Genomic DNA, 25,603 nt, shown 5'->3' on the forward strand with positions numbered 1-25,603 from the left:
CAAACCAGTCACTGTCGTGTTGAAGAAAGCTCATTAAATCTTGACTGGAGGTCACCAAAAGGCATGTGGGAGACTCCATGGTCAAGTTCTGTGGTCTGATGAGCCCAAACTGGCACTTTTTGACCAACAGACAAGACGCTATGTTTGGTGGACACCAAGCACTGCACTAGGGCTGCAGTAATATTTTTTGTAGTCGAGTACTCTATCGATTCTTCAGACAATTAATCGAGTACTCTAATAAGAAAGATTACATTTTTTAACCAATCACTTTTGCTTTTTTAAGAGAAGTAGTACTAGACAAATGAGAAAAGAAGTCTGGCCCCTTAAATGAACTTCTTCTATATTAAAAGTTGATATTAACAGATTCTCTAAAGAAAATATATTTTACAAAGTGCAGTGAAGTTCTGATGACGGTTTACATTTTTTTAAAGTTACAAGGAAAGGAAGTTAAATAATGACATCACATTATGCCATATTTGGAGTTTTAGGGATCCTTCACCAGGAACTGTTTGCTGCCAACTCTTTATTTCTTTCATTATAGTTTATTTCTATTCTCCAAGTTGTCATGGAATTTAAGGGATACTTAATCATTTTAAAATCCTCTACTTTATGCATGAATGTAATATTTCACATTCTAGCAAGAATAAAGCTCCATCATTCACACAGAGGTCTGATGATGTCTGAACGGTGAACCTGTATCTTACAGGAATATGATCTATTTTTCAAAAGGGTGTTCACTTTAAATTTTTGCACATTTTTTGTGAGTTCATCCACCATAAAATAAAAATATGTCCTTTTAAGACCATTCACTGACATGGAGAGCACATTTAAAGGATAAAGCTGCTTCTATGACCTGTTGAATCCTGACCGTATGATGATGAACTTTAACCCACCTAGTCTCTGTCACTGTCAAATTTGGTGTCAATTTATTATCAATATAAGTCTTACCAAATCATTCGGGATGCTAAACATTTTGAAAATGCACTGCAATCAAGAACAGGTGCGCTGAATTTGAGATAATTTATAATTCAATGTATAACATGCACACACGGAAGAGAGAGAGAGAGAGAGAGAGAGAGAGAGAGAGGAGCACCAAAACAGGATTTGAATTGTGAAGCCTGACGGTGTTCTGTAAAACTCTCAGGTCAATCAGAGAAGTTTATGAAATTCCCTGAAGTTTGCAGACACAAAATGAGTGCTGTGAGTCGTGCAGGCAGCGCATAAACTCAGAGATCTGCGTAGGTTTACAGGTGTAGTGCTGTGTCTGCAATGAAGCCGCGGTCAGTGGATGTGTAAACACGCAGGGCAAGTGCCTGTAAACATCACTGCATCAACTTCTCTTCCCTCGTGATTTTCACGCCTCATATCATGCATGTTACATTACAGTGACAGTGAAAACAAGGGCATTGTGCTACACAAATAGCCAACCATGCGAAACACAGAACGCCGCGCAACACACGGCGTGATGTCCAGGCTACCTGTTCTTTATATCTGTTAGGTTTATCTTATCATCAAACACTTGCATCTAAATGAGATAACGGCAATTTTTGAACTTATTTGGAAACTTACTTAGCACTGGAATGGACAAGTTTTTTCCCCTAGTGTTGTTAATGTCAGTACAAACTGGTAGAACCATAAGAAAAGTCCATGAACATTTGTACACCCCATCATAAAATACAGATGATTACATACTCTGTGATTTATATATTTGTATATAAGATGTTAACTCACTGGCAGTATAAATGTTTCCCTGTTGGACACTTTTAAAAATATGAAAAAAGTGTTTGTGTTCCTTTAATATCATTATTTGGGATACAGTATTTAAAAAGACTAATTTTTGAGGCCTTACAGGACAAATTAATGGCACAGGATAGAAATAGCTGTGCTCTTTGAATTCCCACAACTTTGGTATGCTACAAAAAAAGATTTTCAACATTTTGAAAGGTTTTTTCTTCTTCCAGCTGGTTTCCCCTCTGTTGCAAGCAAGTGGAGCATGCCCTTAAAGGGGACTCTCCCCAACCTCTCTCTCTCTTTCAAGGATCTGTCTATGTTTGCTCCAACCTTATCTCTCTCCGTCTGTCTGCTGAATATCCTCAGTACAACATCCTCTCCTTCTATTTTCAGACTCTTCTCTCTCTTCCTTTCCCCCTCCCTCGGTCTCTCTCTTCATATTTACCCCATTTTTTCGACCCGTCTTGCACAGAGACACACAAATGTGCTCAGACAAACATGGAAACAGGCACGCACTCTGCTGATGACCTGCTATCCCAGTGAGAGAGCCCCGCTGTTCCCATGGCAATGGCCTCCCTGAGTGTTTGTACAGCTGACACACACTCACACACGCAAACACACACAGATAAACATGCAGAAACACAGACTCATGCTCCCGACATCAAAGAAACTGTGCTGATCCCCAGATGCCAACAACAGAAGAGAATAAGAGAGCAGAGGGTTCCTTTATTGTTCGTACCTTAGCATGATGCAGGTCCACTCCGTACATGGACAATTTCTTGGCATTTTCTAGAAACTGGGTGTCGGCCTGCGCTGGTGTCATCCCCCTATGCCCATGTTAAAGGTAGATCATTAAAACACACTTAAATATATGATACAATATGTGGCAAAGCAAGACCTTACAGTATAATATGTTACCATTTAAGAAAATACAATACTATAAATTTCAATACTACATGATACAATGTGGTACAAAACAATACAATATTACTATGTAGTATATGCATATAATGCTATACCCTTATATACCGTAATATACCATAATGCATGATTAGGCACGATGATGCAGTATGATACGGTAGAGTATGATACAGCACAGTACAACAATATGATACAATACAATAGATCAGATGCTTTTAAACTTTTCCACCCAAGTTACGCTATGAAGCAAAAATCTCAAGGTACATCATGTCTATACAGATACAATATAGTCCTGTTAAATCATGTTAAAGTAATTTAAGAAGTTGTATAATCTAAAACACATGGTTTTACAAATTCCCTCAGCACAACAAGACTTGCCCACCAGGATGCCTTCCGACACCATTTGAGAAGCATTGGTCTAGTTTAGTGATGCTCAACCTGCAGCTTGAGCCACATGCGTGTTTTTTGTGACCAGTTTTAACTTGATACTACTCCACCCTCCCCACACACATATTTAAAAAAATTAATGGAAAACATTATAATCAGAACTGAATATTGCTAGTCAGTTTGATTCCTAGATCAGTAATTGCCTAAACTTTTTTTTTAATCAGTATATTATCACCATTGCATTTCTATCAGTGAGCGAGAGAGAAAGACTGTTAGTGGTGCATCTCCCCAGTAATTTTACAAAATAAGGCAGTGGATCCTAAAGTGGGCCATGTACCCCTCCAGGGGGGCAAGGCGTCATTACAGGGGTGGTGTAGTGTGGCAAGGCAAACCAACACCAGCTGATGACTTCAGCACTGTAGAAGAGGAGCAGTTCATTCATTTCACCATAGTTTCAATTCCAAGACTTCGTCTGCATTTTGGTTTGGAGTAGAAAAGGAGTACCCACTGCTAGGCACAAGAGTATCTAGCGCTTTTTGCAACATCCTTCCAGTGTGAGGTTTGTCTACTGTTGCCTCAATCAGGACAAAATACAAATCAAAGCTGGGCATTGAAAATGGACTGAGACTCTCCCAGCTGCAACCAAGACTTGAAAAGATCTGTAGCACCAAATAAGCCCATAGTAGCCACTGAAATTATTGCAGGACTGGGAGTATAATCTTTAAGATTTTCATTAAGTTTTTATTTTACGGGAATTGTTCATCTACAGAGAGTCAGATTTTAAAAACTCTTTTCAAGGTGACAGTCGTTGTGGCATATTCAAAAAGAAAGGTAACTGCTTGCAAATATCATGACTGACAGAGTGTTTGTCATTTATTTACTTATTTTTAAATGTTAATTTGTAGGATGAGGGGTGGGAAGGCCCGAAATTATTTTCACCTGCCAAAAGGGCCCCCCAAAAGAAAAAGCTTGGGAACCACTGGATTAAGGTGTGCTGTCTGAGGCTAAAACTGAAGCTTTTAATGACCAAACTGTCCAGCATTCATCATTTTTTTTTAAATCACTGTAGCACACCTAATTATCAACATTAAGGTATTGAACGTGTCTGAATGCCGCATTTGCCTTTAATGAAGGCTACTGCTGCTAAATATTTTGAAAAAGAGCACAAACACAAAAAAAGTCGACTGAATGAGGTAGGGTGGAACAAGCCGCTGTGTGCAGGAGAGCTCCAGGCTGTTGAGGTTATGTGTGCAGGGGCGGTTTGGGTAACTTGGACACCCTAGGCAAACATCAATAATGAGGACACTCCCCATTTTGGTAAGAACAATCACAGTCATTGGACAAAATATTTCAAAGCATGTATTTTAAGTTTATCACTTTACAAGGTCTTATGTACTGTTTATGCATAAATGCACCTCGGCCACCCTCCCATTGGGATGATTGTGACTCTGGCAAATTTATTTTTTGGCAATTTGGCTCTTTAGTCAGGCAAGTTTGAGAACCACTGCTTTAGATTATGTTTTTGAAAAAGTCCTAGAATTCTGCAAAGAACTGTCCAGCATTAAAAGACCAGAAATACATGCATGTTCTCACCTGTGAGACTTGTGGAGTTCAAGAATCTTCTCCTCCATCTCTTTGTTCTGATTGGGTGCAAAGGTCCGCTGGCTGATGTAGTCCAGAGGTCGAGGCTGGTCCGGTTCGTAGTCACCAAATTCTGCCTGTACACCAGAAAAGCAGACAATTCAAATACACTGAACCCAAATCAGAGACACAAAGCTGGCAAGCCGTATTTAAAAACTTCACACTCGTATTCAAAATTGAATAGATATTCCCAAGTTGTGTGTTCTACCTGCAGTGTGTAGGACCCCAGCAGAGCGTGGGTGACAAATGAGCAAGGCAGCCGACCTGTTGCCACATCTTCACGCAGCTGCAGACACAACAGGTATCTACAGGGGAAAGAGAGTGGATTTAGAGGAAAATCTCACAATAAGAACCTAAATTTAATCCCTTCTTTGAACTGGAAGCTGCTTCTTTGTTCATGATAACAATAAAACGATCCCAGCAGCCAGCTGCCTCTCCTCCTGTGAGGCCCAGACCCGTAGTCAGCTGGTGCAGATTAAATTTCTTTCTTCCTCTTCTTAGTATGGCACTAAACTGGTTGGTTGCGATAACCTTATGTCTCATCATCACCACGACAAAACAAACCTCACCGCATAATGGGGATGTTTGCAATTAGTAAACTTTTCAGAGGTCGCTGTATTCGGGACAGTGTAAGCTCTGCAGACAGTACAACCTTCATGGAAGAATTCATCATGTGAATGAAGCTTCTGTGTGAATGATGAACTCAGACACCTCGGGGTGCTGGTGCATCAGTCAGCTACTAAAAAATGTCATTCAGAGTTACATCAGTGAGACGAACACTCACCGACATGGAGGCTTAGACTCCAGTCATCCATTTACAGGGCTTCTCTTCATTGGGCAAATATAATGTTGTGTTTGAGCTTGTTAAAATGAGATATTACTGGATGAAATTAACCAAATAATCTTAGAAAAAAGGCTTTCCATGTGCACTATAATAAACAATATAGTGCTGTCTGTGGATTACTTCTGAAAAAGCAGGCACAGAAATGACTTCAATTTACATTTTTTAATGTAAAAACATTTTTTAAAAGTTCAGCAAATAGGGGAACATCACGACACTGGTACCCTTCTTCCATTCATGTGTTAGTGAGTGCATGTCCTCAACTGGCCTTTTGCTACAACCTCAGAGAGGCTATACGCCCCATTAGACTTACACTTTGACTTAAATGCTTCGTGCTTGGAGCATGCCCGTGAGTGTGTGTGCATGCATATGTCCAAATGAATTAACTATGTGCAAAATGCAGGTTTGTGTTAGATTACAATGAGTGTCATAGGCTGTTGGAAGTACTATCAATTTAAAAATATACTAATTTTGAAGCTCCATCAAGAATGGAAATATCACACATTTTTACTGTTTTGTTGAGGAGTATTCAGGCCTTCAGAAGTGCATTTCCCCTCAGAAAATCTGTCGGTAAAAGTTGTAGCTGGCTTGCTGTGGGGGGGTCTTATAACATGGGCACAAATCTGGCCTGGGATGAAAAAAAAACATGTCTTGTTCTCCCCATCAAAGCAAGCTCTTCTTCAATAAAGCACTGCTTCTGGTACATATTAAACAACAAACTGCAGCAAAACATTTCAAATCCTTTTGTTAGGGACACTGGCTGAGACATCAGGGTTTGAATCCTTTTACTATTTGTCAATTACAGGCAAAAGTGCCACTCCTATATATATTTGAATATCGAGTGTCTGTCAGCTCTGCTGCAGCAAAACATCATGCTTTGTAATAGCAGAGGGCCTGAATCCCAAAGGGTTCATGCAGTTTTTGTGTGTACTACGATCATGCAAAGGGGTCAAAAGATACTGACTAGCTATATAATGGATGAGATGCTGGTGAGCTTTTCCCTTTAAGACCTGATGCAACAGAGGCACGCTTTGGCATGTGACTAACAAACTGCAATAGGAGTCACTACAAAGCATGCTAAAAGGCGCATGGGCTAAAAATGTTTTGGTTTTAGCTCCTAAAGCTTCCATATAAAAAAAAAACCTCATGGCTTAAGTTTTAAAAGTTTAAAAATGACTGAAACCTGAGCAAGGGGGCAGTACACAGGCCCAAACCCAGCTGTGGGCTTTACTTGGTTTGACTCGGCACAGCAGCCCAGTGCATCAGGAAATGTGCTTTTGCAACCCAACTGAGCTACCCATTTTAGGGCACGTCTAGAGCTGATGACATAGTGTTTTGAGTCCTCCTCGATCTCTCTACACTTCCTAATCTGACTGAATTTACATCGTTTTAAAGCAAAAATCAAACTGTAGACTGACAGTGCCGCATGCTGCTATCTTCCCGTTCTCTCTCTCTCTCCCTCTCTCTCTCTTTACACAATCAATAAACAAACAACAATTCAGGCTTATCGTCAAATGGAGAGGATTTTCCCACATATAAGTGAAAGAAAAGTCTTCTGATTATTGATTTTTGGGTCTCTAGATAGCAGAAAATGAACATGATCATATTTTTGTATTGGGCAGTGAGAACTGCATGCTTTACTAGTGCAAGTTGATAAATTAAAGACTGACTCTGTCATGGGCGAAATGTTTCAAACATTTCCAGCATTTTATTTATTAAAAAGTCTATAATTTATTTGTCTTTTGTTATTATCAGGTGCAGAAAAATTTGTGATTCTGGATCTGCACTTGGCTCTTCCTGATTTCAGGTCAGTGTGAGAACCCCAGTCGTGCTCAACTATCGACCCGTAGTATGAGCACATAAATCTTGAGTTTAGGTCTTGTGTTATAAATGTTCAAACCATACAGTGAATGCTGACATCAGACCACCACTGTAACAGGGTTATAGGCAGCCAGAGCAGAGGCAGGGATAAAACGGATCTCCCCGTCTCCCTGTGGCCTGAGAATTTATCATGGGAGGGGGATCCGTAGCAGAAAGGGGGTAATCCCACCGAATCGCAGGCTGCGAACTACTTCAAAGTTTTAAAAGTTTAGTGTGAAAGTCCTTAGCATTGTCAAAAAAGTGCTGAAATGTGTTCATCGTGGTCTGGCAACTGCCACTGCCCTGAATTAAAAGCCTCAAAGGGCATTTTTCATTGATGACTGTTCTTATTTAATACAATAAACCTCAATTTCGAATAATTGTGCAGCCAAAGACTGATGTTAATATACGGTATGTTGAATGTGTGTTTACCTGGTGATGTCTTCAGTGAGCAGTGAGGGGTCAGGAGGGTAGAACTTGACATTGAATGCAAACTGCCAGTTGTTACCTGGAGAAAGACAGCAACAAATGATATAAGCTGACTCACTGTTTGTATGATAAACATCAAGGAATATGTAAATGACTGGTGTTGGGCAAAATTCTCCCATTTCCAAAATCCCTACTTTTCAGGGAATTTAAAAAATGCTTTATTTTTCAGGTAATGTAACAATGTATGGTAATAGTCAACATCTTTTTGACAGTTTTTATTTCTTTAAAATATTTTACAACCCACTGAGAGGTGTAAAGAGGGACCAAAAGCACTGATTTATAAAATAAAATTAAAATCATTAAAAGATAGGTGGCTAAAGATGGAGATAGGAGGTTTTGGCACACTGCTAGTGATATCTAAAAACAGAGTTGTTTATTATTATGATTATAATGGGGGTTGCCCATAAATTTTTATGTCATTCTATCCATCCATCCATCCGTCTGCCTGTCTCACCCATCTGTCTAATGCACAACAGCTTTCAACACTGTTAAAGAGGGGGTATTATACTTTTCCGGTTTTTAAAACATAAATATAAAGTCACAATGTTGGGTGTCCATACTCCACATATGCAAATTTTCAAATCGCAAGATAAACGTATGCGGCAGTAATCTTGGAATTAGCATGTAAACTGATGAAAATGGTTTGTTGAAAATCTCTCTGAGATTCTCCCGAGACAAGATTTCGATGGAGCAAACTGATGAGGTCATTGCAATACGATCTCCTGACTGGTTCGTGGTTTGTCCATGCTGCCGGCAAAGCGGAACAGACCGCCCCCACAAGGCCTTTTAGCCATTTAGCCATTGAAACACAGTAGTTAAACACTTGCCAAACAGTTATGTCCTGCTCTATCCTTTGCTGCTGCCGGTTTTCTTCTCCCTCTCTCTCCAAACTATCAGGGTCAGACTCCAGGTCTAACATGTACGGATGTTTATCAAAATTCGCCATATTTTACTCAGTCGGACCGGTTCATTCAAAGTTTTCAACTACTAGCAAAACAACATCAGCCACATTGGAGGGGGCGGGCACAAAACATTGAGTCCTGCCGCCGGTTAAAATAGGTTAAAGAGGTTAAAATAGGGGTTTTCAGGACGCCAGTGTGAGCAACATGAGGAGTTTTTTGAGCTTTAAACCATGTAAAGCTACTACGTGTGTATCAGAGAGATGGTGTAAAGCCTTGAAAAAAAGGATAATACCCCCACTTTATGCTGGATGCATTATGCACATGCTCATATACACACACATACCAAAATGTAGGCTTTATCATGAGGGACAACTGGACGACATCATCTGAATCAGTTCTCATTTTATGTCACTTTCATTTGGCTGAATATCCTCTCTCACTCCCTCAGGAGGAAGCCATATTGCCACGACGGCCGTCACCTTCCCTCCATCTATGCTCCATTCATAGACACATACATAAAGAGACTCAATATAAGATGGAGATCACGTCGTCTGGGAAATTCTATCCAGGAAAAGCTGACATCACATCAAGACCGTTTCCTCCTCCAAGGTCATACACTCCTTCACATGTGTGAACACATGAACACACGTGCAGAAACAGAGCCATTACAGCCAGATCCCAGAGGAGCGGAACATAAGATGGACAATGACACACGGGAACATGGACTCTCTCACTGCAACCATGAGAGGAAAAGATGCAACACATGAGGTGTCACATAACAAACAGAAATGGAAACTCTGGAGTGCTTATAATCCTGTTTCCTCTCCTGTGTGTGTCCCTTAGTGTGAGGACGGATGTGTGTTGCTGAGTCTGAGATTGAGTTTGTATGTTTTGTCAGCAGCACTAAGTGCTTTGGGAGTCTCTCGTGACCATTTCAACCTTCTAGATGACCACGTGCTACCTATAAATCTGCCCTATGATGCACAGAACATACAGATAGACATAAACATCCTCACCTTCACCCCTCTGCAAACACTAGCAGTTTATTCCTCAGCGCTATAATTTTCTATATTTATAATATAAAAAACACACATGTTTAGATAAACGAATGACTTGTAAGACTTTTACCATAAATCATAAAACATAAGGACACTTATGATTCTGTTTTTCAAACACAGGCAGCAGCTGTTGGTTCTCAATGTGTCTGCACATGTCCTGCAACAGTTCACTTACATTACCAGCCTGAAGAGGCACACAGCACCATAAAGGTTTGTGTGATTATGGGGAGAACATGTGTGCTGCTGTTAAACATTAACTGAAGCCACACGCTCTGCAGAAGTCTACTGACTAGACTAAATCCAGACTTCACAGCCTCTCTGCTCGGCTTCCACTGACATTTAATCAAAATGGGGACAAAATTTTGTTCTTATTGCTCTTAATCAGGGGTTAAAAGGTGCACAAATTCATACCAAACTGTCTCGGTACAAGTACAGGGCAGACAATTTTACTCAAAATCTGAGTTCCCACATGAACTCACACAGGAGCCAACCACACAGCATGCTTAGTCCATCATGACAACCACAACAAACGAGAAACAGGAGCTTGAAGGTCCCTCACTATCATTAAGGTCTCCAGTTCAGGCACACATTGGTTTCCCAGTGCAATACAACAATGGACAAAGGCAGGGGAACAAGACCAAGGTAGAGTGAGGACATTATTCAGCAGAGATCATGTAAGCTGCTGACAACACATCTGACTTATCAATGCAATTGAAGCACATCACACTGACGTGAATACCACTGCAACTAAGACAAGAAGACCCCATGGTGCAAACGCAGCTCCCTTTGGCATTTAAACAGCCTTTTCCTGGTAATTCTGAACAGGTCAAAACAATAAAAAATAACCCTGGCATTTTAAAGCAACCTTAACAGTCATTTAGAAAAAAAAAGATTGAAACACAGGCTAAAGGTAACTGAGCTGCAGAGTTACATTTCTTCTTATCACCATTCTTCACATAAAGTAGAATCATCCCTTTTATTAACAAGCAAAGCTACTGTTGTCTAAGGCATCTGCTGTAGCACCTTTTTACAGTGACAAATTAGATTTTTTGGGGGGGGTTTATACTGGGCTCAAAGGGGATTCATTTATTTTGATACAGTTTATTTTAGGGATGCACAATGTTGGAAATCTGCTGATATGCAGATATTTGAAAACTGATCTTAGCCGATGCCAGTATTGATTCTGATATACAAATGTAGTTCAGATGTTAAACTTCAGTCCTTAGAACACACTTTAAAGTATAAAATATGAAGATGAACAAAGAAAAGACTTCAGCTGATGCAGGTCTGATGGTCCTGCCTCACATTACACAAACTTATTCTTACATACAGCCAATATTTACAGGTGATATATTGGGTGTAAATACTGACAGAAATGTTTATATCTGCTGATTTTAATAATTCTCTTTTCAAGCTAACATCTGCAAATACTGACATACAAATAATACTGTGCATCCGCACTTTATCTTTTATACATATAAAAAAAGAAACTTTCACAGGCTGAACAACCATTTCAGAGTGGAGGCGAGAGAGGCATGTCTCAGCCACCTGTTTGATTTTCAGTTTGTTTGCATGTTAACAAGTCAGGGCTTTCAGACTGCCTGCATGTGCGCTGCGTCTCATGTGCCTGATATGCACGGCTCAGGCAGAGAATTTAGAGAGTCAGGGTCTCGCTTATTTCTCCTGTGCTCCCCATGTAGTTATGAGTCAAAATAGATAGGGAAATGGTAACTGGAGAGCCTTATTTACCTTGTTGTAGCACATATGCACACCCACATTGGTAGAATATATTTACAATGTGATTCTGGATATCCCCGATAAAGGCCACAAGCTCAATTGTACCTGTTTGATAGAGCTGTTCTCTAAACTTTCACTATAAGAGAAGCTTTCTGTTTCTACACCAGTAGAAAATGTCACAGGAAAGGTAAACACAGTATGTGTTTACGTGTTCATTTGTTTCCCTTACTATATAAATACTGTGGAGAATTGTGATTTCACATTTAGAACCATCCTGAACCAAAAAGTACACCTTTACAACTTCAGTTGAAGTGACAGAGTTGACATGTGGGCTGGAATTTCTCCCACAGACTTAAAAAAAAAATATGTGAAGAGTCACAGCGGTGTCACTCATCTGTTTCTGAGGTGGAGTTTTGAAGCCCATAGATATCGCTAGAATATCAGACATGAAGTCTCTAACTTTCACTCAGTCCTGAAACAGGCAAAGACATGGAGGCCATAAGTCTTCTGGATAACAGCAAAAACCCTCCTGCCCATCAGTCAAACCATCAACTCGTGTTATAAATAACTCTAAACCTTAATATGATCATAATGTTTAGCATAAAAAACAATCACGCCTTTACAGTGGCCCCTATGAAAATATGGGCTACTCAGATAAACCAAGGAGTAAGAATAGCTTTTTCTGTTTCAATAATGGCCTACGGGTACAACAAAAAAATGATTGTCCAACATTTATGAGGACAAATGAGGAAGTAATTCCTCATTTTATTATAGTTCCTACAGACATCCTTACATGATTAAGTGGTCTTGCAAGCCTTTGAAGCATCATTGGCTAGTGTCAGCTTTCCAAAATACTTCAAAGAGTGATATAAAAACCCTCAGTGATGAATATTTTGGTGCTGCACACAGTATGCAACAACATAGAGCTACGTTGTGCAGACTCCACTAGTGCTGCCTGGACAGCCTAGTGTGTAGTGACAGTAGTGGTGAGCAGTCTCATGTCCAACCTGTCATTTGTGCCCTAATTTGTCTGCACAAACAGCAGAAGTATCTAACCCGCCCAAATCCTTCTCACTCACTTAAAACCACACACTCATACAGAGAAAAATGTACACAAATGAACACATGTGGCCAACTGCATACCACTCATCCATGAACCACAGACGCACACCGAGACACAACCACAGAATACAGGCATGCATGCTCACCACACATATTCACACTGAGCCACACACAGTCAGCACACGCCCAACCAGCAGAGCTATCGCACATATGCTAACCCTAAAAACAACTTTTAATGAGCTGAAATGACATGCTTTCACACAGGCTCGCTCTTTAAATTAAAAATTGAAGCTTTACATTACGTGTAAAAGTCTGTTTTAGACTCATCGCAAAAAAAAGGAGTCAAGGAAGTTCTCTTAATTAAAAACTCAGCCAAATCAAACAAGCATATTCTAAAAATAACTCTTAAAAAATATATAGAACATCAATAAATACATGTCTGGTTTGCAAGAAGAACAAAACTTCACAACATCTAGCGTGTTTGTGTTATTTCAAGAAAATAAAACAATACCTATAAACAGAGGTTTCAGTGTACCAACTTTTTAGGTACTGGGTTGTACTACCTACAACTGTGGTAGACAATAAATGTGAACGATAAAATCTAAACAAAACAAAAAAAAAACCCTCAATATTTCCCGACATTACGGACTCTTTTTTTCAACTGTCACATAAATTTGTACTCTCCACTGCTCCTCACACTTGATAGCTGTCTATAAACAACAGATGAGATGCCTCAGCCTGTGTCCATCAAAAGCAGTTAATAAAAGAGATTAATAAATAATGAATAACAGCGATCATATAGTGGTAACCCCCTGCATGCTGCCAGCTCTGTAAGACGTCTGCCGTGCGGTTTCAAATGTCTCTGGCTTTGTTGGACTTAATTATGAAGCTGTTTTCTTCCCTTTAATATGTGGACACATGAACTTCTTTATTAATTTAATATTCATGTTTTATTCACTACGTTTTGGCTGAGAAACTGAGGCCTTTGTATTGTGTGCCACCTCTTTATAGGGGAGGCTGACAGAGATGGAGAAAAGGAAGGTTGGATACTTACAAACACGTATGGTGGCGAGATGATTTAAAAAAATAAACTTACTGCGTATCTGTCTCTTGATTTCCTTGGTGGGATCCAACCAGCACTGGAGTGAGACACAGAGCAGGAAGAAAGTTAGCCTCGGTTGACCAACAGTGTCACAGGACATTATACAGACATCTTTGTGTGGAGTGTCTCTAAAATCACTGACTTACTAGACCAACAGTACATCCTTTGTATGTTTGTGTGTAAAGACACATACCTTCTGTTCATGGTTGTCTATGTATGTCAGACCAAAGTAGTCTTTTTCCAGAAGGTTCAGATGCTCACACACCTTAAAGAACAAGAACTGGCCCTTTGCACGTTTCTGCAATGAGAGATTCAACAACAAACATTAAAGACTGAACATTTTTAGAGTGAAGTAACATTTTAATGCCACTAAATCTTTTTGGGGAGGAGGCATTACTTCTCTTTGCATTTCTCTCCATCAATGCATTTCTGTTTTTTCTGTTTCATCTCCATCTGTTCCATTATTCTCTTGCTCTTTTTCTCACTCTCTCCATCTGTCTCTGGGCACAACATTCCTCCAATGGGCCCAATGGGAGCTTGAACCATAAAAGCCTCCACTCTCAAATATGACAATGACATTTAGAGTATTTTCATGCATGCCTCGAAAGCTGTGCACGCACACTAACACACATATCGGTGCCCTTTGGAGGGACAGAAGGTCAGACAGAGAGAGGGAGGAAATAGGGGAAAATTATGTGAAAGAATGAAATAATTCAAAACTGTTCATTTTTGTTTGGTTAGTCAGTTTGCAGACACAAATTGAGCACTACATAGTGCAGACAGCATCACAGACAGGGCAAGGAGCGTGGTGAAAGTGGAAGAAAAAGAGGATGAAAGAGCGCATTTTTCTTCCCATCCTGCGACAGCTGAAAGCATCCGTGGTATTTTCCTATACTTGGTAGGAAGACATGCTCCAAATGCACACACACTCAGTGTAGACGCACTATGAGCTCTGAAGAATGTGACCTTTCATGATTTCTGCCTCTGAGCAAGGCACTACCTAAGGAGCATTGTGTGATTGCTGCAGGGCCTTTACTTTCATGTTCGGATGTATAGATGTATTCCACACATTGCTACATGACAGATGGACAAAATACAAAGATTGCTTTTTAACAGTCACCCATTTTTCATCTTGAATTTAATCATCAAGTGGAATAACAACTCAGCCCCTCAGCAGTCAAGAAGTAAATGGCTTGTTTTGCAAGATTCAGATGAATGGAGCCATAGACATGAGGGTCAGGGCAGATTATTAACCAACAATATCCAGTCTTGTCTGGTACAATTACTGAACCGCTGTCATCAGATATCAGTATTTATTTAGAAATGGCAAGTTAAACAGATTTCTATGGCAATCTGCCTCACCCCTTCGTGACTCCTCACAGAGGCACTTATGAGGGTAACTTCAACAGAGGTTAATCCGCCAGAAAACTGAGTGAACATGCAGTTGATACAGTCATTGTAAGACTGCTTTAGGATGAAAGATTCAACTATGGTCCAGTTATAGATGAGTTTGTCACTGAGTGCCACAAAGCTCAACATTTCCAAGACAAAGAAAATTATTGAAGGTTTTAAAAATTCAAACCATGAGCCTAAAATCTTTAACATTTAGGCTGCTTAATGTGAGGATGGTTACAAATAACTTGGGACAATTACGGACTCCAAATTGATCTTTGAGAAAAGTTGTGAGGCCATTTGTAGGAAGGTATGCCAACAGTTAAAAATGATCGAGACTTTTTCCCTTGTTTCATGGTTTGATAATTCAGCATTTTAAAAAAAGTGCTTAGAATTGGTCAAACAAGCTTAGCCACAAATTAACCTGTCAGACCTTTATTTTTTATAGCTGCAGCATAGGGGAGCTTTACCCTCCATGACCATTTTCATCCTTTAAACTATGATTTTTTAGTTTTTTTGCTCCGACTGTCAGCTGGTTTCTCCCAAGGGGAGAACAATATACTACAGAAACACTTTTACTCCAGCAGCCATGGCCCTACCTAACAAAGCAAAACCAAAACTGGAGGATGAGATATAATGTTGATACAGTGATGATTTACTATCAGGAGTCTTTGCATTGTGTTATATTTTTATACTTTTCACGTTTTTCCAGCTGTTTGGATTGATCTGCTCTACGTGGATTGGCAGCAGCCAGGGCCAAAAATAGACCTGCAGCATATCTCCAACAAAGCAGAGCAGGGTGGCGCTTCAGGGATGTTCTGGTGCTGAACTGGAGCGCTGGCAGTGGAACTGCTCTGATTGACTAAAGAAGGAGCAATTTGCTCTGCAGTATGATTTGCCAGTGGATCAGAGCACAGCCACTGTATATGGAAACTGGATGTAAGGCTCTTTGGACACAGGCTGGAAACTGACCCAAACCCTTCATGATGCCTGAAACTATCCTTTTGCTGTGTCCAGGCACATGATTTGATGTTTGTACCTACCATATGCAACTGATTAATGAATGCAGTATTGCTGTATCCTGATATCATCGTTACTGTAGGCATATGGTGTATTGTGCTACAAACTTGGAGTCACCATGCAATTCCCACCTCTAACAGACATACACTCATCAGGTTCATCCAAAACACAAAATGATCATAACCGAGGTCAAGAGTAAACGTTTTTTTTGTTTTATCCTGTTTTTATATGTAAACATTAGGCAAGGGATTCACTTCTCTGTCAAATCCAAAGCAACAGGCCTGACATCTGTAAGCAGTACTTGACTCATGTCTGACTGAGAACTAATGAATGGCTATGAAACGCCACTTAAAGCGTGTGACGCTGAAATCCCACTGAAACCTATACTAATGAAATCCTTAGAAACAGCATTAAGACCATGTGACGCTAAGACTCTCCTTTAGAAGTCAGAGTCAGACGGCGTCTGGGCAGCAATTCATTCAAAACTGCATCTAATAAAATATGCATCAACTTATTACATGGGAATAAATCTGATGCTCACAAATAGGGTGGGAGTATGATGGAAAGATGGATGTGGAGTTGGAGTGGAAACCGGTGTGTCTGTGTATGTGTGTGGTGGAGGTATTGTGTGTGTGTGTTGGAGGCCTGCTGGGCAAAACAGAAAATTTAATCTCTGGAATGCATTGTGCATCTCTCCCTCTCACGACCTAACTATGCCAGAGTGTGGAGGGAGGGATAGATGGATATGTGAGTGTGAGAGAGTGTGTGTGCACTTCAGGACAATAGCAGTTAGTTGCAGTATCGGCGTTTTCTGTTCGGAGACAAAGCAGCTACTGTTCAAACAGTCGCAGACACTCACAGGGCGTTAGAAATACTGCAGATAAAAGTAAACATTTTTGCCATGGGGGTTAAATTTCCCAATAAAATCCCAGGGAGAAGCTGTAGCAGGGTTGTCGCAATACCATATTTTTTAACTTTTATAGAAATTGACAGTACTGTGCAGAACTTCAAGGCATCTTTGGGCCAAAAAGGCCAAAGAAAGGTGTAGATGTGGCAAGTAAGCACAACTAGGTGGGAAAGGGGATATACACAATCCTGGCCATGCTCTGGATGTCCTTGCATATTACCAGGGGCATGGGGAAATAAACTGTTGAAAGAATAACAAAGTCATCACCTTTAGAGTGGCGTAAGGGGTCGACATGGTGAGTAAGCATGACCTTGGGTACTGTCCTGGCGGGTAGTAGGCTAAAAAGGTAGGGCTCGAAAACCACCAGCGTCTTTGGGCGTATAACCAGAAGTGAAAATCCCCAGTCACAAGATATGTCGTCAAGCTTGACCTTGGCTGCCAAACAAAAAAATGTGACCCAACATGGGCCGAGCCTGACTCTGCCATCAGCAGAACTTGAAAGTCTGCAGAGAGAGCTTTGCGATGGCAATGGATTAGAGGAAATGACTTGTGGTCCAAGTCTGCTTGGACACAGGCTGGAAACTGATCACTCTAGGCCCTACAACTCTATCACTGTAGGAGGAAAGCAGGAAGTTCAGTTAGTTTGGTAACACGGTCTGACAAATACAACAAGAACAAAGTTTTCAAAGTTTTTGCCTCTTAATGTTGCTCTTGAAGTGTACAAGATTGATGCATTTAACTTTAAAATGTAGTTTTTTTCCCCTGGAAGAGCATGTCTCTGGATCTCCCTCCAAATTCAGAGTCCCCCCACCATAACCCATTAAAATCTGTTGGGCTACACTGCTATCAATTGTGAAAATGGCAGAGATTGTATCCTTTTAAACATGTGGTATGTTAATGAGTATCAAAATTTTATGACCTTGAATTGTAACCTTGAAAAAAATGTTGGGAAAAGGAGCTTTTTACTGTAGCATGTTGCTGTTTCAGCAGACTTGCGTGGTTGCTATTCTGTGTAGATTTCTATTGAACGCTTTGAGTGAGTGTGGGAATAAAAGAAGAGCTAGTAAATGCACATTGCCTCAGAAACACAAGAGCTTTGATAATAAAGAGGAAAACAGATGGCGTTTAAGAGTCATGAGATAACTAGCAGAATCAGTGTGTTCATAGAAACCCTCAATATTGTAAAAACAGTAAAAACTGAGCCAAAGACTAGCTTAAAAACACATGATGTTGTATCTACACTGAGAGCATGTAGGGGGTCTGGGCCACGTGTTTGTTAGTGAGTAGCAGATGCAAGGAACTAATCTGGTGGGACCCCCGTAATCTGTCAGGTTTCCATGAGTACATATGTGTGTGTGTGTGTGTTTTGTGGTCACCAGACAAGCCCCTGTAGCATGCTCTCCTTTGCTCTGCATTTATCCCCCTAAACCACACAAAAAACTATGTGAGTGGATGCAGCTTCTGCCATAACTGCGCTTTGAGTCAGAAAGTTAAACACCCTGCTCCCCTCATACATGCACGTGTACACCAACACACCCACAGGCATACACAAACCAGATCTGATCCTATTAGAGATGACATCACTGACACACTGACACTCACGTGCATCCTATTTGACTAGCAAAAGAACACGAAACCAATAAGACTTGTGTCTGTTAGTTACTTTTTGTCTCTTTCCTTTTTAAATGACAAAAAACTTTTTAAAGCTCCTGGAAAGAGTTTTCTAATGACTATAAAACTGACTGAAATTAACACTAAATACTTTTTATGACCCATAAAAGCAATTTAGTCAAACATTTTTTAGTTCAGTGTTATCCCTAACACTGCCAGGTGAAAGGTGCCACACTTTGAACACCTAATTCTTTCATTTAAAAGTTGTTGAAAAACCAGTTTGACCAATATACCCCTTTAAAATTCTAAAAAAAGACATGCTGTTAAGTACAGCTGTCACCATCAACTACACCCATCTGGCTGGTGCAGGGCTTTCTACAGACATATAGAGTAGTCGGCCAATGAGAAAAAGCAGCCAGCTAGAAGGGTCCAGAGGCCCCTGCCTCCCCACACTCAGACTCTAAAGGGTGGGGATCACACAGATGAGCAGGAATCTTTCTCTCAAATTTAACATTTTAAGCAGAGGTGATTGCTTCTATAATGTTAAGGAAAAACAGACTTGTTAGTCAAACTAAGTCAACAATAGGAAAGAGGTGGGCAGCTGTGAGCAAGTCACTAGTTGGCTGGCAGCTGGAACTTTTAGCCCTTGCAGGTGGTGCCATTCTTAAATCCATTAGGTCATAATCTTGCATTTAAATAAACCAGGAGTACACTGCAAATATTTTGTAGAGCACTGACTTCACTGAAAATACTCATCAATTAAAGATAAAGAGTGACCAGAGTAGATGGGCAATGCATCTCCAGGCACAAATTGGTTTTGTGCTGTGGGTCTGTGCTTCAAAGCTACTTTCAGCTTAAACGTAGGAATTGCAGCCATTTAGATGACCTCAATTATCATTTCTCTGAAAAGATGGCTGTAATTTCTAAATGGAAAATTTTTAAGTTTTGTAAATAAATAAATAAGTTTAAACTTCAGTCACATAGTGATTTCTATATTTCAAATCCATTTTTGTGGTGAAGAGAAGCAAAATGATAAGAAATTGTGTTGCTGTCAAAATATTTACAGGCCTAATTACATGAAATTCAACATATTCCTTTATTATTCCTAACTGAACTAGTGTAAGTGAATTGTGGAAGGCTACTTTTACAGTACAGGAAGATAAGGGTGACACTTAACGTACTATGAGAGCCAAAAAAAAAATCTGAAAATATAGTTTGAAAAAAACATAAAGCAGCTGCATGTTATCCATTTAAGGGTATAAAATGAAAAACTCTTTACAGTAACTTTGCAAACATAAGGCATATCTTAAAAGTTTTTTTCTTAAAAGCTCAAACATTTTTCTTTCAAGTTTTTTTTCATGTGAAACCCTCTATGTTAAACCATTAGCTCTGCAACCCTGTGGGGAAAGAGAGATGGTCCTGCTTATTCAGGGACTCTATACGCAGAGGCACAATGGTGGAGTTCTGTCATAAGTATGACTGAAGGATAACCAGTACACTTTCATACCTCAAAAAAAAGGGGGAAAAAAAAACAATTTAGGATGCACATCTGAATCCAGAGTCTTACAAACGGCCTCAGTGTTAGGACACTAAACAAAGGAGCACAAAGGGACATAGAGAGAGGAGCTGATGGGCAGAGAAGGAGTAGCCAAAGAGAACACTATGGTCTGAGACACTGGTGCTCATGTGCAACATCTACAGGATATTTAGTTTATACAACTAAAACATTTTAAATGATACTAATAATCTTTAATAACAACACACTCTCACCTCCACCTCACAGGAGAAGTCAGTGCCATCCAGTAGGTTCACGTGGCACACCACCAGCTTCATCTTGTTCCTCCTCACCAGGCGAAGAGGAGACTGGAAAATGGAGGTCTGGCCTTCTCCTCCTCCTCCCTCTCCCTCCTCTTCACCGTTTGCCTGTCCTTCCTGCTCCTTTTTCTGCTCCTCTGCTCCTTCCCCCTCTGCTGCTGCTGCTGTGTCCTTGGTCTCTTCAGGCCCCTTCTCAGTGCTCTCCTCCACCTTTTCTTCCTTTGCAGGCTGATGGGAGTTGAGTGAGAAAAACTGTGGTTACACACTGGGGTCTCACTTGTAGCTGTCATATAAAGTGCTCAAAATCTTCTCTAAAATGTCCTGTTTGTTCAGTAAAAGAAAAATCATCCAGATTCTGACTGTTTGACCAAACAGAATCAGCGAGTGATCTGTTTTCTTTCTGCCTCTTCTTTTTATTTCTCCTCCCTCTGCTCTGAGAGCCTGCAGGCGTTTCTTTGGCCTGATCACTGAAATGTTGATGTCACTGGGTGGGCCTGGGTGGCTTAATGTGATCACTGGACAGAACAGTTAAAGCATGTGTGTGAGGGAAAGTGGCTTTGTCTCTCTTTATCTCTCACGCTCTTGGCTGAAACAAAGGCAAAAATTTGTTTAGTCAAAGCACTTCTCACCAGCTTACTGTTGGAAGGCAGGTTTGGTGTTTGTCACCTCTGTGATCACAACATCATTAGTAGCAGGGTGTTACTCTCATGTTGACATGGCATCCACATCAACATAAAAAATGCCTCATAGTTCTGGTGTAGTTTTCCCAACAGAGTTTGATTTAAATCCAATATTGCCAAAAAGAAGGGTAAAGGGCAACTTTTCTTCTTTGTGAGTTGTGTTGTGCCTGCTTCTTCCTCCCTTATGTTGGTTGTTTAATAGCAGTTAGCAAACAGCTACAAGCATTACTGTCATCTAGATAGGTGGATAAATGCTATGGATTTCCTTTATTTCTACATGCAGACATATTCATCATTATTCTAAGTGCACCAAATCATGATCCCTGAAACATGTTGGTTCAGTTAGAATACATACAGTATACTATTACAGCCCTAACAGACAACCATCATTCATCCATTTCTGCTGAGGTTTTAAAGTTAACTGTAAATACTGAGTGATACAGAAGCTTCTCTCTGGCTTTTTTTCCATCGGCATGAATCAAAATAAGAAGCCATTTTTCTTTGTTTTTTTACTTGCATTAAAAGGTTTTGAGTTTCATAAATAAACATGATGCATATTTGAAAAAGTAGTAATAAAAGTATGGTCAAGCTTGTCCATAAAAGGATATGAAAACATCTTTTAATTGTTCATCGAATGAAGATCACATTTATTTGATGCATTCTGGGAAGACCAGAAATCTAGTCTTCCCAGCTGATTGGCTCACTGAACACTGCATCAAGCATGTCTGAGGCTCAAGTTGATATTTCTGCTCTAGAGCAGATTGTGAGCAGGACCAGGAGTCCTACTGTCATTACAGTGGATTGTGTTCTGCCTGCCTGCGCTTGCTTTCTTTGCTCTCAATATGAACTCTTTTCTTGCATACACCAAAGCCTGCAGATACATTACTGGTCATTACTATTTTGACAACAAATGTACTCCACACCTGAATACTTCCCATACTTACAATCATGAAGCCCATGTCCAGATTCTACATTTTTATGGACAATCTGTGATGGAGATAATCTGAGTCTGGCAACAATGTGTCACTCTGTTTAATTCAAGTAAATGCCTACAATAAAATAACAATAAATAATGGTTTGTTTATGCTTACACTGTTTCTTTTGTAATCCTCCTATAGGGTACCACCTGTCCACTTTATCTTGCCTCATGTGTACAGATGGGGTGTGGAGAGAAATCATAAATCACATGATCATTACCTCAGTGTCTGCACTGGCGTTGGAATGAGATTCTGCTTCTTTTTCCTTCACTTGCTCTGACTTTACAGCCTCTTTCTCTTCCACTTCCTCTGCGTGACCATTCACTTCAGGGGCCGGCCCCTCCTCTTCTTGCGTCGCCTTGTTTACAGCTTCTTCTGTGGGCGGGGCCTCCTTGGTCGGGGAGGTCTAGTAGAAGACATAGAAATAGAAATTTAAAAACCCCACCAAAATCTTAAATTATATTTTAAGTGTATAAAAGGAGTCTTACCTGGCTCTGAGATTTCTGCTTCTTAAGCCATGTTGGCAGATATCGAGAAATTCCTTTTCCCTCCTTCCCCTCTTTCACCTTCTCCTTCTCCTTCTCCTTGTCCTCTTTTTCCTTATCTTCTTCTGCCGCGTTCACTGCTTCCTTACCATCTTCCTTTGCCTTATCCGTTTCATCTGGCTGTGCGGCTGACTCTTCCGCTTTCTCCTTCACCTCTGTCTCAGAGCCCGCTTCTGTTGTCATCGTGACCCGTAAACCTAAGAATACAAGAAGAGCGTAAGAGTCAAATCAGATCTAAAATATTGAAAAAAGTTTGCAAAGTGACGTAAAATCTTTTGTATAATAAAGGCTTTTAACACCTTCAGTTCATTTAAAAGTGGGCTGCATCCTTTATGCCAGTGCAACCAATACACCAGCTCATATTATCATCATTGTTGAGCTTTATTTGAACCTGAAAAATCAAAATGTGGTTTCCCCCTCTTTACAAGTCATTAAGTCACAAAAAGATATAGGCTTACAACTACCAAGAAAAACCTAAATTAATGCTTAGAGGTATTTTCAATGTTCTTATCTATAAAGCTGTGTAACCTCTATTTATCATGACTGCATGTGCAGCTGCAACTTTCAACTGCTGCATGTGACCTGATGGGATCAGAAATCCACTGCCATTCAGTGTTTGATGCAAGCAGACCAGACTGGTAACACCACTTTGATCAGCTTTTCTACCTTATTAGACCATAATTCTGCATTTGGAAAAAAAAGCAGTGGTGTAATCTTAAGTAAACCTTGTGGAGTGCAGTTGTGACTGAAAAGACTCCTCAACTGGAAGAAAAAAAATGACTTGTGAAGTGGGAAGTAGGCCCTTGGGCAGTGAGTTTATACTTCACAACTATCAATGTTAGGGCTAAAACGATTTCTTGAGTAATTCAAGGCACTCTGTAGCAAAAAATTCTCAAAGACCATCATCTGCATCGAGGCTTCACTAAGATCAACACCGATATAGGCCCCTGGTTTAAGCATGGACATTGCACAGTGTGTTGCACCTCTATTGTGTTTGATACAGACCTTTATTTGTGTGGCACCATGCACTTGCTTTCACTGTTACTATAACGTTACATGCAGTGAAGATGATGCAAGGGGTTAAAATTATGAAGGAGGAGAGAGAAGATGATGCATGGATGTTAAAAGGTACTTGCTCTGCGTCTCTTAAGCATTGACTGTCTGTGGCATAATGCCATTCATATTATTATACTGACATAGCGGTGTGGTGTTTTAATGAAAGGTAAAAAAAAAATTCGAAGTTGTCCATGGAGCATAAAGACACTAAACTGGCTGTACTATGCAATTCTTGGAGTTCACACAGCCTGCATGACTCGTTGATATGACACAGCGGTCAGTTTTTTGTTCACAGACTGAAGAGGATTTTATAAACTTTACATACTGACCCGAGTTAACATACAGAGTAACGACGGGCTCCATGATTAAAGTCCCATTTTGGTGCTGTCCGTGTGTCTCTCTCTCGGTGGTGAAATGATATATTTTATTATCTATTTAAAATTCAGCACTGTCAAGTCTTTTTTCGGGCATGTTTTTTTTTGTTTAAGTCATCATCCCAAAGCATTTAAGAAAACTATATATTGATAAGAAGTAGATACCAGTCAAATAGAAACCCGTTATTGCCACAAACAGTGACTGAGGCAGAGAGCGACAAAGAAGTCAGAGTTCATACTTCATACAGTCAGGACAGTCATGCACAAAGTACCTGATAATAAAATTATTTTCATGAAATAAGGTCCATTTACAAAGTTAAAGATAACTTGTTGGTGATTTGGAGCATAAAAATAAATGACATAAGAAATAAAGTGTTGGCACTCAGACTTTCCAGAGGATCCCCAAACATATTTCCGTCATTATTTAACTTTTTAATGCATTTCCCTTTTGAATTTCAATAAAATTGTATGTCATTAGGACTGAAATGCAAATTCTGACACATACTTTTATTTATTTATTTATTTATTTATTTATTTTTAAACTGTGTCATGTGCAACGATGGCCGTTGTAAACAAACAAGTTGTAGTTGATTTGAGAGACCCATCTTCTTTCTCATTTGTCTACTACCACTGCTCTTGAATGAGGCAAAAGTGATTTATTTTATAAAGTACCAAGCATGAAATATTTCTCATTAGCTTACTTGATTAATTGACAGAAGGGTCAATAGAACACTCATTTACAAAAAGAATCTACTACTAACCAATGTTACCATTGGCTGAGAGCTCTCCTACTGTACTGGTAGCTCATAGGTTTCAGACCTGATTTTCAAATATTCAAAGAGCCATTAAACTATAAAAAAATGAATACTTAATGTGACTTTTATCTCTTCTCAGTAAAACACTTTTCCATTAGTATTTTCACTGGTGCCCAGTTGTCATGATCTACTGTTAAAGGCTGTAGCTCATCAAATTTCTGTTTGCTAACCTCTAAGAACACATTAGTGTTATGTAACAGCTTTAACTTTACAGACTGGGAAGATGCCAAGTACTTAAGTTAGCCTCTGGTAACTGAAGGGGCTACTCATTTCACTTCACATAAACTAAGTGATTGAATGACTCAATTAAATTATCTATTTTTCTTGGCATTGTTGAAAGAAATAGATTGTTTCAATTGTCAAAATTAGCATGACCCCATGCTAATTCTGTTAGCCTGTTAATGGAAATTTCCATTATGTGTTGGCATCAAGCTAATGAAGTAAGATGTACATCTTGGTTCACCTGTGATTTAAATTAAGCAGCTCTTTTAGGATGCAAGTGTTATGTAATGTGGATCTGTGTTCTTAAACACCCAGATTGCCCTGTCAGATTTTTTCACTTCATTTTATTTCAAAGATGTGCCATTAAGTTTCAAAGACAAACTTTCTTGCAATGCCCTTTTAGAGAAGGCTTGGAAACTCCTCCATGCAAAAACACTGGTTCTAAAAACCAAATGAGG

At 39.8% G+C, this 25,603-nt stretch overlaps 1 protein-coding gene across 12 annotated transcripts in view; it reads right to left on the reverse strand.

The window, feature by feature from the left end:
- epb41l2 (erythrocyte membrane protein band 4.1 like 2) overlaps nt 1-25,603 on the reverse strand; it is a 78,232-nt gene that overhangs the window by 27,615 nt on the left and 25,014 nt on the right. For all 12 annotated transcript variants that reach the window (XM_041805142.1, XM_041805140.1, XM_041805139.1 and 9 more), the window contains exons 2-10: nt 22,622-22,875; nt 22,354-22,539; nt 20,432-20,704; nt 13,925-14,029; nt 13,726-13,768; nt 7,814-7,889; nt 4,889-4,985; nt 4,633-4,757; nt 2,471-2,558 (exon numbers count right to left, since the gene is read on the reverse strand). In XM_041805142.1, the coding sequence (XP_041661076.1) occupies nt 2,471-2,558; nt 4,633-4,757; nt 4,889-4,985; nt 7,814-7,889; nt 13,726-13,768; nt 13,925-14,029; nt 20,432-20,704; nt 22,354-22,539; nt 22,622-22,861 (1,233 nt within the window). In that variant the 5' untranslated portion in view covers nt 22,862-22,875. The remainder of the gene's footprint in view (nt 1-2,470; nt 2,559-4,632; nt 4,758-4,888; nt 4,986-7,813; nt 7,890-13,725; nt 13,769-13,924; nt 14,030-20,431; nt 20,705-22,353; nt 22,540-22,621; nt 22,876-25,603) is intronic.

Source organism: Cheilinus undulatus, linkage group 14 (genome assembly GCF_018320785.1).
Source record: "Cheilinus undulatus linkage group 14, ASM1832078v1, whole genome shotgun sequence".
NCBI lineage: Eukaryota > Metazoa > Chordata > Actinopteri > Labriformes > Labridae > Cheilinus > Cheilinus undulatus.